This window comes from Pongo pygmaeus, chromosome 11 (genome assembly GCF_028885625.2).
Source record: "Pongo pygmaeus isolate AG05252 chromosome 11, NHGRI_mPonPyg2-v2.0_pri, whole genome shotgun sequence".
Taxonomy (NCBI): Eukaryota; Metazoa; Chordata; class Mammalia; order Primates; family Hominidae; genus Pongo; species Pongo pygmaeus.
The window spans coordinates 100,596,879-100,611,979 of record NC_072384.2 but is presented as its reverse complement, the minus strand read 5'-3'; the positions used below and the strand labels follow the sequence as shown (position 1 = coordinate 100,611,979).

The 15,101-nt window shown below is 36.3% G+C and overlaps 1 protein-coding gene across 3 annotated transcripts in view; it reads right to left on the bottom strand.

Moving 5' to 3' along the window:
• Positions 1-15,101, bottom strand: part of SGO2 (shugoshin 2) — a 60,361-nt gene that overhangs the window by 36,783 nt on the left and 8,477 nt on the right. For 2 of the 3 annotated variants that reach the window (XM_054476814.2, XM_054476816.2), the window contains exons 2-5: positions 14,637-14,771; positions 12,583-12,758; positions 11,605-11,682; positions 5,077-5,162 (exon numbers count right to left, since the gene is read on the bottom strand). In XM_054476814.2, coding sequence (XP_054332789.1) covers positions 5,077-5,162; positions 11,605-11,682; positions 12,583-12,758; positions 14,637-14,769 — 473 coding nt within the window. In that variant the 5' untranslated portion in view covers positions 14,770-14,771. Of the gene's footprint in view, positions 1-5,076; positions 5,163-11,604; positions 11,683-12,582; positions 12,759-14,636; positions 14,772-15,101 lie in introns of those variants that run through there. The other variant, XM_054476817.2, reaches the window with a different exon arrangement.

The window sequence follows — 15,101 nt, the reverse complement described above, 5'->3', positions numbered from 1 at the left end:
TTCTCCACTTTCAGTCTATATGTGTCTTTATAGGTGAAGTGGGTTTCTTGAAGGGAGCACATAGGTAGGTCTCATTTATTTATCCATTCAGCTACTCTATGGCTTTTAACTGAAGAACTGAGACAATTTATATAAAAACCCACAAAAGAATTCTATAATTTAACTCCATTCTCCAACATTTTGTCTTTTAGTTTTATCAATTTACATATTTTTAAATTATCTATTAACAGGTTGGTATAGTTTTGATAAATTTATCTTTTGGGCTTCATGCTAGAGTTTGAGTGGATTGCACACCATAAATACAGTTAACAAAGGATTCTGGGTTTGTCTGTGTATTTAATTTTACCAGTGGGTCTTATATCTTAAAAAGTTTCCTTTTGCATGGTAGTGTTTTTTACTTTCAGATTGAAGAACTCCCTTCCACATTTCTCACAAGATGGGTCTTGGTGGTGGTGAATTTCCTCAGCTTTTGTTTATCCGTGAAAGACTTTAGCTCTCCTTTAAATTTGCATGACAATTTGTTGGACACAATATTCTTAGGTGTCAGTTTTTTGTTGTTGTTTGAGTGCTTTGAAAATGTTGTTCTACTTCCTCCTGGCCTGCATGGTTTCTGTGGAGAAGTCTGTTGCCCCATGAATTGGAGCTCCTTTATGTTATTTGCTTCTTATCTCTCATTGCTTTTAGGATCTTCCCTTTGTCTTTGACCTTTGAAAGTTTGATTATTATATGCCTTGGAGTAGTCTTATTTGCACTGAATCTGTTTGGTGTTCTCAGGCCTTCCTTTACCTGGACATGTATATCTTTCGCATGTCTTGAAAAGTTTTCTGTTATTATTTCTTTGAATAAGCTTCCTATGCCTTGCTCATGCTCAGCTCTCAAACACTAATAATTCTTAGATTTGGTCTTTTGGGGTAATTTTCTGTATCTTGTAGGCACTCTTCATTCCTTTTCCTCCTATTTGTTTTTCTCCTCTGACTGTGTATTTTCAAATAGCCAGCTCACTGATCCTTTCCTCTGCTTGGTTCATTCTGCTATTAAGAACCCCTAAAGAGTTTTATAGTTCAGCAAATGTATTTCTCAGTTCCAAGATTTCTGTTTGACTTTTATTATTTTAATCTCTTTGTTAAATTTCTCTGATAAATTTCTGAGCTGCTTTTCTGTGTTATATTGGAGATCACTGAGTTTCCTTAAAACTACTATTTAGAATTCTTGGTCCAAGAACTCACAAACTGCCACTTCATTAGTCACTAAATTTCTGCTTTTTGTCCTTTTGGGAAGGTCATGGTTCCTTGTCTGCTGTAGTTTCTTGTAAGTATAAGTCTATGTCTTTGCCTTGAAGGATTATTTATTCCAGTTTTCTTTGTCCAGCCTGTTTTGGATTTTATTGAATATATCTGCCTAGCAAACTTTTTTTTTTTTTTTTTTTTTAGACAGAATCTTGCTCTGTCGCCCAGGCTGGAGTGCAGTGGCAGGATCTTGGCTCACTGCAAGCTCCGCCTTCTGGGTTCACATCATTCTCCTGCCTCAGCTTCCTGAATAGCTGGGACTACAGGCACCTGCCACCACGCCTGGCTCAGTTTTTGTATTTTTTTTTTTTTTTTTAGCAAATCTTTACTGCTAGTTTGCTGCCTCCTTTTTGGCTCTAGGTGGTGCCTTCAACCCAGGTTCACCTTGGAGCTAGTAAATGGTTTGACTACTGCCTGTCCCAAAATGGGGGAGGTCCCAAAGGGTTTAGGACAGCAGTGTGGGAAGGCTGGTTAGGAGTTCACACCCAGGGGGCCTGGGGAATGTACCTCCTACAACCACTCTCATTTGGCGCTTCCTTTGGCTGAGTTACAGAGCAGAATTTCTGGGCTGGGGATGGTACTCCAGCCTTGCTTGTTTGTCTCTGCCTGTCCTCAGGGATATTTCTCCCTTCAGGCACTCACAATGCTACCCGTCAGTTAAGGCAAGGACAGTTCTCCTGACAGGGAACTGAAGAAGGTGAGGAAGCTGGCTGACCATTTCAATTTTGCTTTTTCCAGTATAGAAACTGTGAGTTGAGGGGAGATTTTCCACATAGTTTGGGCCTGGCAGAATGGGAGGGAGGGGCATCGCACATGTGGAAGTGCAGTTCTCCTACCATCTGCTCAGAGTTTTTCCACCTCTCTTTGGCCCCAGGAAGTATCTCATCTAGCTTGAGCTCTGGGCTGTTGACGGTGGTAGATCTTGGCACTGTATATTTTGTTTTGTTTTGTTGGGGCAAGAGAAGCCAGCTTATCTTACACTGCCATTTTAGAACCAGAACCAATAAAGATTTTCTTAAAAGGACACAAAAATTAGTAACCAAAAAGGGGGGTGAGGGAGAAGATACACACCTCCCCGCCACAAACAAAGTTGGATTTCATAAAGAGCTACTGGTCATCTAAAGACACCATTAAGAGAGCAAAGGGGCAAGCCACAGAGTAGAAGATACACGAAGAATATGCCAGGCATGGTGGCTCACACCTGTAATCCTAGCACTTTGCAAGGTGGGCAGATCACTTGAGCTCAGGAGTTCAAGACTAGCCTAGGCAACATGGCAAAACCCTGTCTCTACAAAAAGTATAAAAATTAGCCGGGCATGGTGGCATGCACCTGTAGCCCCAGCTACTTGGGGGACTGAGGAGAGAGGATCGCTTGAGCCCAAGAGGTCAAGGCTGTAGTGAGCTGAGATTGCACCACTGCACTCCAGGCTGGGTGACAAAGTGAGACTCTGCCTCACATACAAAAAAATGTATAGAAAGAACACCTTAAAAAATATGACAGATAACCCAATAGAAAGTAAACATATGAAAATATACTTAACTTCTTAATTATCAGGAAAATTAAAAATAAAACCTCAAAATGATACTACTACACATCCCTCAAAATGGCTAAAATGAAAAAGACAGACAATAACAAGAATTGTTGAGGATATAGAACAACAGGAATCCTCATATATTGTTAGTAATAATGTAAATTGGTATAACTCCTTTAGAAAACTACTTAGCAGTTTCTCCTGAAGCCAAAGATAGATAGATAGATATATCTCCCAAGTAATTCTACTCCACACTATATACCTAAAAGAATGTGTGCATACCTTCATCAAAAGGCATATATGTGGCAGCCCTATTTGTAATAGATCAAAACTAGAAAACCAGGTCAGGTGCGGTGGCTCATGCTTGTAATCCCAGCACTTTCAGAGGCCAAGGTGAGAGGATTACTGGAGGTCAGGAGTTTGAGACCAGCCTGGCCAACATGGTAAAATCCTGTCCCTACTAAAAATACAAAACTTAGCCAAGCAGAGTGGTGGGTGCCCATAATCCCAACTACTTGGGAGGCTAAGGCAGGAGGATCACTTGAACCCGGGAGGTGGAGGTTGCAGTGAGCCAAGATCGTGCCACTGCACTCCAGCTTGGGTGACAGAGCAAGACTCTGTCTCAAAAAGCAAACAAACAAACCGGAAAACCAACAAAATGTTGACCATAAGAAGAATGGATACATTGTAGAATAATCATACAATTGAATACTATACAGCAATGAGAACAAATAATTTACAACTACATACAGCAATATGGATGAATCTCACAAACATAACGCTGGGCAAAAGAAGACAGAGACAAACATACACACTGTATAATTTCATTATATGAAGTTCAAAACCATGCAAAATTAATCGATCTATAATTAGAAGTCGGTACAATATTTATCCTTGGATAAGTGTTGGGTAGTGGGTAGTGACTAGAAAGGGACACAGGGAAGTATCTGAGATGTTGGTAATATTCCGTTTCTTGTTCTGGGTATTCGTTACACAACAGTGTTCACTTGGTGAAAATCCACCATGTTTGAATATGTATAATATACTTCAAACAAAAGTTCACTTAAAGACACACAATACAATTTTTTGGAGGACAAGTTGACACTTGATTTGCATATCTATATGAAATAATATGTGCATAATGACAACATACTTTTGAAAAACTACTAAGGATCTAATAAACAACAAAATTTACTATTTTAAAATTACAACAATTAAAATGTACTGGTACAAAATGGTAATAACACACATAATAGGCAAGTCAATGGAACAAACTACAATGAATTGAAAGTGATACAGTAAATATGAGAATTTTTTACTATGGTACAGATAGCATTTCAATAAATAAGTGCATTTACTTGTGCACTTAAGTAAAAGCATTAAATCTATAAGTTATATACAATAGAAAGAACATTTCTAAAAGAGACAACAGGATTTTGGTCAATGCTATCAATTCATTCAATCATTTCGCCTCTCTGAGCACCACTGACAGACTTGTAAGATGACAGATTTGAAATAGGGTGCTTTCTATAACTTATAATCAAATTAATAAAAAATGAGAATTGTGCACACGAGGAGAAGAGCAAAGATAAAAGTTAGTTTTGTTTGTTTGTTTTTTTGAGACGGAGTCTCGCTCTGTTGCCCAGGCTGGAGCGCAGTGGCGCAATCTCGGCTCACTGCAAGCTCCACCTCCCGAGTTCACACCATTCTCCTGCCTCAGCCTCCCGAGTAGCCAGGACTACAGGTGCCCACCACCATGCCCAGCTAATTTTTTGTATTTTTAGTAGAGACGGGGTTTCACCATGTTAGCCAGGATGGTCTCGATCTCCTGACCTCGTGATCCTCCCGCCTCAGCCTCCCAAAGTGCCGGGATTACAGGCATGAGCCACCGCGCCCGGCCGGCCGACAAAAATTAATTTTAAAGCTTAGGACAGTACACAGGATAATAAAGGTAGAAACAGTCATCAGATTTATCCAGCAAAAATCAATACAAGGCCAGGAGTGAACTAGATGAAAAGAAAAAAAAGAACTGTAAAGTAGCAAGACATTACAAATAAACCTGGTTGGGGGATTGACTGTAAGTTTCCTTGAAGTCCTAGAGAAACAACCTATAGCGAGACACTACAAACCACCTCATTTCTACCTTAGTAGATAACTACAGGTTGATGATCCTGAACACTGTACAATACACACAAACACTAATTGTGTTATATAAAATCTATATACTCTGAACTAGTGTAATTCAAGCCCATATTTACCTTGCAAATGGAAGACGCATCAATTTGCACTGTTTACTAATTCGTTTCTTCTTGCTAGCTGACAGTAGAAAGGAACTCTGATGGAACTATTTTTGAAAAGAATAAAGAAAACAAAGTTTCTAGCCTTATTAAATCATGTTAGTTATCACAGTACCAAATTATACAATGACATTAATAGTAAAAGAACAATTCTTGCATTTATCTTTAATAGTTTAATGAGAATAATGTGATAATAAGGTTAAAACACAGTTCATCCTTAATCATGCCAATGAAAGATAATCACTGCCAATATTTTGGTATATAACCTCAACATTGTTCTATGTGTAGGAATAAATACGTGACTATACCTACACAAATACAATATCTTTACATACATGCAATATGTTCATGTCTACATATGTATTATATAATATTTTACTGAATTTTATAATACATCTTTTAAATGGCTTTTTAAAATTCAAAATCTGGGTGATTTTAATATATCTTTTATATATTTACTTATCCATATTTCTAAATTTTCAGATACAAACATGTTTTAATTATTAATAGAGACCAGAAAATTAGGCAACACACAACCATGTTTTTTATTACAGAGCTAAGCTGTAATAGAAACAAGGGAATGGTGCCAAATTATCAAGCTGATTTTAAAATTCATAGGAAAATGCAAAAGACCTAGAATAACTAAAAAAACAAAAAAAACTTTGAGAAAGAAAAAAGTTAGGAGGGTTACAGTAATTGAGACAGTATAGTATTAGCATAATGATAGACAAATAGATCAATGACACAGAACAGAGAGTCCAGAAATGGATTCACATATATTTGGTCAATTAATTTTTGACAAAAGCACAAAGGTCAAAATGGGGAACTTAAACTTCCACACTCACCAGGCTATAATAAGACAACTCTCTTCCAAATCAGCAGTACCATCAGAAAAGGCTTGGGACAGCCCAGTGTTAAAGAGTACATCCCCGCCCAGCAATGTCAGTGGAGGACATATTTGGATCACCATCCTGTTTCATATTCTTTTTATGAGATGGTCAGTTGGGTATAGCCATTAAAAGAAGGCAGAGACTCAGGAAAAAAATAAAGTTTATTATACTTGCGGGTCCTAGAGACAAGAGGTACAGCAGGCCATGCAGAGCCACACAGAAAAGACACTAGGATGGTCAGGAGGCAGAAGGTGGGAACGAGGGGAAGGTTTAGGCCAGAGCCTATTATTGGAGTTTCCATAGGAAAGGCAAGGCAGGGCAGGGTGAATAGTCTAGAATTGGCTAGTTTGAATAATTTTGGCAGGCTCTAAGACATACGAGAGGTAGGTTCCTGGTTGCCTAGTACCTGACCCTGGGACAATCAAAGCAGAAGACCATTGCTTCCTGAGATATAAGGGCCAGACAGGGGAGATATGGCTCTGGATTAGTTAGCTTGCATATCAAAAGTGCTATGGTTTTGAATGTCTCCTCCAAAACTCATGTTGAAATTGAATTACCATTGTGATGGTATTAACAGGCAGGACCTTTAAGAGGTAATTAGGTCATGAGGGGTCTGCCCTCATGAATGGATTAATGCTGTTATTGCAGGAGTGGGTTACAGGAGTCTGGTCTCCTTTTCTGTCTTGCATGCTTTCTTGCCCTTCCACCTTCTATCATGGGATGACACATGCCAGATGTCAGCATCATGCTCTTGGACTTCCCAGCCTCCAGAACTGTGAACCAAATGAATCTCTGTTCTTTATAAATTACCCAGTCTTTTTAGAGAATGAAATCTCAAATGAAAAAAGAAAAGAAAACGATAAATTACCCTGTATGTGGTATTCTGTTATAGCAGCACAAAACAGACTAAAACAAAAGACATGCTCCTGGCTGGTCCCTTGCCATCTCTAAAAATTGGCTAGCCCTGAGAAGGGCAGTGTCTCCAGCCAATAATGTTTTAAAAGAGGTAAAAACATCATAATACACAGAAAATAAAATGTCTATATGCTATACATCCCCATTCAGTGATAGGAAGGAGTTCCCCTCTCTCTCCTCTATGGTGGGGATAGAAGTGGTTTAATAAAGAACTAGGATTTTCATCACTCTTCAGTAGTAACAACCTCCCCCCTTCATTATCCTCCTCATCCTCATGTCAGCAGAGGCCAGGAAAGTAATGAGGTGTGCCCTTCCCTGTTCCAGCCATAGTGGTGTCAGCCTGAACTCCCAGCTCCACTCATCAGTTATGCCCACCACAGTGTTGTCAACGGAGGCTGAATGGGAAGTCTAAATTTCAGTCCCCACTTGGCAGTAGGCAGCACCTCCCCTTACCACCAGTGTAGTGTCAAAGGAGGTCTGCTTAAACACAAGATGGAAGTAAGATCCAATGTCTTATAATGCATCTAAAATGTCCAAGATACAATCAAAAATCAATCCTCGTCATACCAAAAATCAGGTAACTCTAAATTTGAATGAGAAAGGATGATAGATACCAACACTGAGATGACACAAATGTTGGAATTATCTGACAAAGATTTTAAAACAAGTATCATAAAAATGCTTCAACAAGCAATTACTAACATGCTTAAAACAAATGAAAAAATGGGACATCTCAGCAAACAAATAGATGTAAAGAGCTGAATGGAGCTCAGAACTGAAAAATGTAATAATCAAATCAAATAAAATAAATTAAATGGGCTCAACAGCAAAACCAAGAAAAAAAGGGGGGGAAAACCTGCAAACTTGGAGATAGAACAATAGAAATTACTCAAACTGAACAAGAGAGAAAAGAGACTGAAAAAAATAACAGAAGGTTAGGGATTTGTGGAATAGCAAAAAAGATAAAACATTCATGTCATCAGAGTCCTAGAAGGAAAGGAGAAAGAGAAAGAGGGCAGGACTGGAAAAGTACTTGGGGACATTATGGCTGAACATTTTTCCAAACTTGATAAAGACATCAACCTACAAATTCAAGAAGCTGAGTGAACCTCAAAAAGATAAACTCAAGGAAATTCGTGGCAAAACACATCAAAGTCAAAATTCTCAAAACTAAAGACAATTTAAAAAATTGAAAGTATTGAGAGAAAAATGGCATCTTACCTACAGTTAACAATAAAAAAAAAGCATTGACTCAAAGTTAGAAAAGTAACAATGAACCACAAAAAGGCAAAAGAACTTATTAAAAATAAAAGCAAAAAACGTTTGAAACATCAAACATTAAATTAAATTAGAAAGATGGTTCTTTTAAAAGAATAAAATAAAATAGAAAAACCACAACAACCTAAGATTGTGGGGAGAAAAAAGACAAATAAAAGCCCAAATACATAAAATTAATCAACTGGGGAAATGCAACACAGACAAAATTAAAAGAATAATGACAGACTATTCTGGTCAACTCTGTGAACATCAATTTAAAAACTTAGATGAAACAGATAACTTTCTAAGGAAAAATAATTTAATAAAACTAAACACAAAAGAAAGAAAGACATTTTCCTAAGGGGACCAATATCCATAGGATAAATAAAGTCAACAAAAAGCTACTATCACTCTCATCAGAAAAGTCCCAGGTCCAGATGGTTTCACAGAATAATTCTACCAAACCTCTAAAGAAAAACAGTTATAATCCTGTATCACTTTTCAAGAACATAGAAAAAGTAAAACATCCAAATTCTTTTTATGAGCTTAGTATATATAACATTTTTATCAATGCCTAAAGACTGTATGGTCTTATGTTTTTTTCTATGCACAGAAAAAAAAGCCTCAGAGTCCTCACTTATAACTAACAATAGAAAAATCCTAAGCAAAACTGGCAAAAAAGAATTCAGCAGCACATTAAAAGAAAAATAAATCACTTCTGAAGTTTATTACAGAAATGTAAAATTAGGAAAGTTACTAAAATAAATAATCATACTAAGCCACCTAAAAAGACCACATCATCATCATACTAAAAAGATACTTACATTATTTAGCATTATTTGTATTTAAAAAGCTCAATCAAAGAGGAACTGCAGGAAATATACGTACCTTACTTATTTACATATAAAACAAGCATCATTCTTACTGGGGAAACACTACCTAATATTTTATATGTATTTATTGCACCCTACTATGTTCTAGATGTTGTTCTGGTAAAGACATCCCTGCACTCAAAAAGCTTACATTCTGATGGGATGAACAATAAACAAAATTGTCATATAGTGTTAAGTGTTAAGGAGAAAGATTAAAGAAGAAAAGCAGGATATGAAATGTAGGTGCAGGGGTGAGGAGTGTTTAAATTTATGCAGAGTTGCTAGGGAAGGCTTCACTGTAGTCACTTTTGAGTCAACATTTGAAGGACAGGAACTTGTTGCATGCAGACAGAACATGTACAAAGGCACTAGGGTAGCAGCTCACCTCTGTTTGAGGGAGTGGGCAGAGAACTGCACTGAAAAGGTTAAGGAGTGGAAGAAAGAGGAGAGTACTTTTACATTACTACTGTAAATGAGGTGGAAGAAATAACAAGAGTTTCAGTTTTCAGATCACATCAAGCAATAGATAAGACTCCACTGGAGAGTTTCAAGCAGAGACTGACATTTTAACAGGATCACTCTGGCTGTTATAATAAGAAGAGAATACATAGAGAAACAAGAGAAAAAATAAGAAGGCCAAGTTGGGATGCTAATATTAATACAATATGTAAGTAAGAGATAATGGTGCCTTGGACATGGGTGGTGAAAGAGGGTTGTGAGAACTGGTAGAATTGTAGACTGATTTTGAAGGCAGAACTAAAATGATTTGCCAAAGGGTCAGATATGGGGTGTGAGAAAAAGACAGGAAAAGAGAGTTGTGATTACCTTAGATGAAAATCTCAAAAGGAACTGGTTTGGTGGCAAATGTGAAATTTGAGATGGCTTTTTGACATCCAAACAGATGCCAAGTAGGTAATTAGATATAAATTATCTGGAGGTCAGAGGAGATGGTCAGGCTGGAGTTACAAATTTGAAAGTCATCAGTGTACAGTAGTAATTAAAACCATAAGATAGAATAAAATTATTTAGGAGGAGTGAATGTAGATAGAAAAGAGAAGTCCAAGAACTGAGTCACAAGGCATTCCCAAAACTTAGGAAAATAAAGAGAAACCAGCAAACAGACTGAAAAGGAATAGCCAGAAAGGCAGGAAGAGACTTAGGAGAGTATGGTATTCTAAAAGTCATGTGAAGTCAATACAAGAACCAAGAATTATCCATGGGTTTTCGCAACATGGACATCAATGGTGACTTTCAGGATTTAGTGGATTGGTGGTGAAAACCCAATTGGAATGGGATCAAGAGAAACTACAGATAGTGAATAAATCTCTCAAAAAGCTTTGCTGTAAAGGCAAGAAGAGAGCTGAGATAGTAGCTGGGAAGTAGGTGAAATAAGAGGTTTATTTTTTTTTTTTTTAAGATGAGAGATGATAACATTTTTGCATCCTGATGGGAATAATCCAGAAGGGAGGGAAAAAATTAATGATGCAAGAGGGAAAGGCACTCTACACTAACACAAGCCAACAGCAAAGGACAACCCAAGTGTCCAACAATAGGAGCCTAGTGAGGTAGATTACAAGTCCACTCTAGATCTATCCAAAGCAGCACCAAAAGAGAATGAGAAATCACTCCACATAATCATATGGAGAGATCCCCAAGATATGTCACATAAAAAGGTATAGAACATCTGGTATAGCATGCTATCTTTTGTGTAAAGAAGTAAGAAAATATTTATTTTGTTTGTTTTTATATAAAGAAACAGATGAAAGCAATCACCTGCATGAGGTACAAGAAGACAGAATGGAGAAGAAAGTAGCTGAAGGCGGACAAAAGCATGTGTGAAATTTATTCTATACTTTTCTTATCTCGTTCTGATGTTAGAACAGTACGTCTATATGACCCATCACCTGCCCCACTTAATAACAACTAGAAGGAATAAGAATTTTAAAGCTTGGTATGCAAAAGTTAGTCTGTTAAACAGTAAGTTCAAGAAGGTAGCTACCAAGATGGTATACTGCCTTCACCTCCAGCTTCTCCATCTACCTGCTGTCCAGTTTTTACTTTTCCTTAATCTAGATGTTGACCTTAGCCCTCTGAATTCTCCAAAAAGAACCATAGGAAAAGCATTTGGGAAACTTAGAATTTGTTTTAGAAAACAGTATAAAGTAGGACCAGCCTCTATTTTTTTCCCCAGTTTTTCAATTGTGTCCATCTTTAAAACAAACAAACAAAAAACAAAAACCCCAAAGTCTTTCCTCACTTAAAATGCTTCCTTTCTACTAATGTCTTTATGTTTCTGAGTCCGTTTAGGAGCTCAGAATGTTCCACTAACCTGTCTAATCCTGTTACTTTTAATAAAAACCTAATTTTCATATGACATTTTCAATAACCGATTATACAAAATGATAATATGCTGTTAGCCAGTTAAAACTGATATGATCATCAGTCCTTTGCACAAAACTTGAAATGTGAATCTCTAACCTTGATGTTATTTAAGTAATCTCAGTGATCCTCAGTAATGTAAAGAATGACACTATTTACATATAAATTCTACTTACCTCAGAAAGACTGCTCATTTCAATTGCAGTTATCAAGTTATTGTTCATGAGAGCTTCTATGTCTATAAGCTTCTTATTCTGCACATGTAAAATAAAGACCCCTTTTAATCAGTTAAGACTTGTAGTTTATTATAATATCAAGCATTTATGAATGCCATCCATGTGAGAAAACTTAAAAAATAATTGATATCACATTGAGCTAAAAATTGAGATCACATTCAGCTGAAATGGTACATTATATAGTACCAAATAGTATTATATAGTCCAAATAGTCATACATATCATACATACATACATGTACACACACACACACACATATGTTGAATGCTTTAGAACTAACAATTATAAGTTTTCCTATAAACATTTTTCTATCTTCTCATAATAATATATCACATGGCAAGAGAACAGTTTGTCAGCCACAGGAATTTAACCCACAAGTAGGGTAGGTCCTTTTTCCATTATAAATAAGTCCTACTCATTTTAGATTTAGATCTATAGTTGCAGCCTAGCTAATCATTGGTTCTCACTGCCCTGTCTGTGAACAGAGTTGAAATTTGGAAGGAAAAGAAACAACTATAATCCTCATTCTGTTTAGCTTGTAGCCAGGTAAATGCTGAGATTAAAAAAGAATAACAACATTCTGGGAATTCCTTTCCTTTCAAGAACACTGGAAGAACTATGACAATCTTTTAAAAATGTATTAATGTACCAAGCTTTGTTTATTATTAGCAATCGAATGTGGGTCAAGGTATTATACTGGTTTACATAGCACACAAGCACACATTTAGAATGTAGATTTAAAACACATATTTTATTACCCATTAACAGTTTGTCCTTTAACATAGACTTACATGACATACTGACTTTCAATAATTTTTCACAATTGGAGATTTGAAAAATATTTTTAGAGCTTCTATAATAATGCAGCTAAAAGATTTAAGTTATAATTAGAATTCAAAAACAATATAGCTTACATACCAAGTTATTTAGCTTTAGGCGAAGAAATGTGTTCTCAAAATTCAGTTTCTCTACTTCTTTTTGCAATAGCATCTTTTCAGTTGTAATTCTTCGAGAGTTCTCTTTTTCTCTACTAAGAGCCTGAGCTAATGCCCTGTTGTTGTGCTTTAAAGATATTTTGAAAATAGAAGAATTATCTGTAAAAAGATTTTTAAAATGAGTTAATATTGAACTTATACCTTAAGAAATTTTTATATTCCTTAGTAAAACATTAGACAAAATGCATTTCACAAGTTTTAACTGAAGATTAGAAAAGGGAATAACAATACAGATATAGTTTTGAGAAAAATAAACCGAGTTTAGAGCTGAAGAAATGAAAGCTAGACAGAAGATGAAGAATTCAAGAGTTGTGAGGAATGCGGAATATGTATAAAAAGGAATAAGAGGACTGCAGCACAGACACAGGATTCTACATAATTAGATCAGTCACAAAAACTAAATCTTGATACTTGCTGCTCTACCTGCTTTCCTACCTTTGACTAGTAGACAGAATGGAGAAACTGATTCTGCAGCTCTAACTGGAAATGTCCCATAGGAATGAGGGTAGCCAATCTGTGAAAATTCTAAAGCCAGCTTCTACAGCTCCAGAACTGAACAAATTATTTAATACTCCCAACGTCCATTTTTAAACTTTGAGTGATAGAGGCATACTTACTCTAATGTTAGACAGATAATCTAAACCCCACGGGACCTTTTACTGCCATCTAAAAGATTCCACCTCTTATTTCTAGGCATCTACTGCAATCTAAACTTGACTCCTCTTTAAAAGCACTCTGTAAATATGATTTAAATCACTCCTGAAATGCTTTTCTGTTGGAAGCAAAGAAATTTCATTGTGAATTCCTTGGTAAAGCTTACCTTAAATATAGTGTGTTCCCTTAGTACATTTAAAACATCATTATATTTTCATAATTTTAACTTACATATCACTATTCAATAACATATGCCACTGAATAAAAGTCTAGTGTGTGTGAAATAAGTTTTATAAAATTTAATAACATTTTATAAATACTCAGGGAAAACTTGGGATTCTGCAAAACAGGGTCCAAAACAGTACTTTACCTTTGGCACAGAGAGAGTAGTTTTGGATGGCCATCCTTGGCACAGCAAATAGAAACTGACTACAACAAGCTTAGGATTTCCAGAAGATAAAGAGTAATAACATTTTCCTGTTGTACTCCTCAAAGTCAGTATATTCCTTCATAACAGGGGGTGTGGAATAGTCTTGCCAAAGGGAGTAAGCAAGAGCCAGTATAAGGAGTGGCCCTAGAGACCTGGGTGGGAGCTGCATCATGATTTATAGGAACCCAGGAGGCTGAGTTGTTTTAGAAGGCACACGTGATTGTCCTTTGCAGGAGCTATATCAGCAGATAATGTGACTAAAAGGATACCTCCCCAACTCCTGCTAAGATGGGTATGAACACTGAGATAATTTTCAGAAGTAATGAAAATTTATCTTGGGGAGTTTTCCCACCTCCTTTTTTTGTGCCCTTCTGATGCCTTAACTCCAGAATTCATGAAATTCCATTTCCAAAGTACTCAGTATCTTCATAAGATTGCCTATATAAAGTCACATATATATATATATATATATACACACACACGTATATATATACGTATATATATATATATAAAAGCATCCAGTGTGAGCCCACCTCCTCTAGGCTACCCATCATCCAGCTGCCATGACATGCCAGAGCAACCTGCTACTCTTATTACATCTTTTCCAGAAAAGTCACGTTGGTATTTTTTTTGTGCGCTGTATAAAGTAGCTGTCTTGGGTCACCGCAGCCTCACTGCTGAAAATTCAGCTGTGTCACACTTAGGGTAAATCATCAAAACCACCCAACTGACAGGAGTTGAAGGAGATAGGAAGGATCAAATTTAAAAAGTTAACAGTTAACAAAATAGTCATTTTAGTAATTTTCTGTACTTGATAAAATAAGGTAGCAAATATATAACAATTCTGGGGAAAAGTTAAAACGTGAGTGTATTTTAAAACTGATGGCACTTACTTAGTATTTTTGTTTTTATTTTTGAAGCAAGAGAAACATTCAACTTAGCAGTCTTTGAAATTCTTTTGTCTTTCACATGTCTCTTAATTCCTGAGGTAAAAAGTGAGCCAGTTTCCATCACTGGGCACTCCATCACTGAAGGGAAAGAAAAAAAAAATCATAGTATTGATTAATAAAAGAAAAAGGATAACTGATAAATACATTTTAAAAAGTAACAATCATGACTTAATATACTTTGTGCATTAAGTATTTGCTAAACTTTGTATAAAATCTGAAAGTATGAATGTAATCAAAAGTGGCTTAAGGTATAATCCAAAAAGGTAAATGATTATTTTTTTCATTTAAACCTACATTAATCATCTATGTACCAGGTGCAGGGGACAGATGACAGGATATGGTCTCTGCCCTCACGGAATGCATGGTACAATGTGGGTACAGACAGTGCTTTCATACAATGTAAGAAGT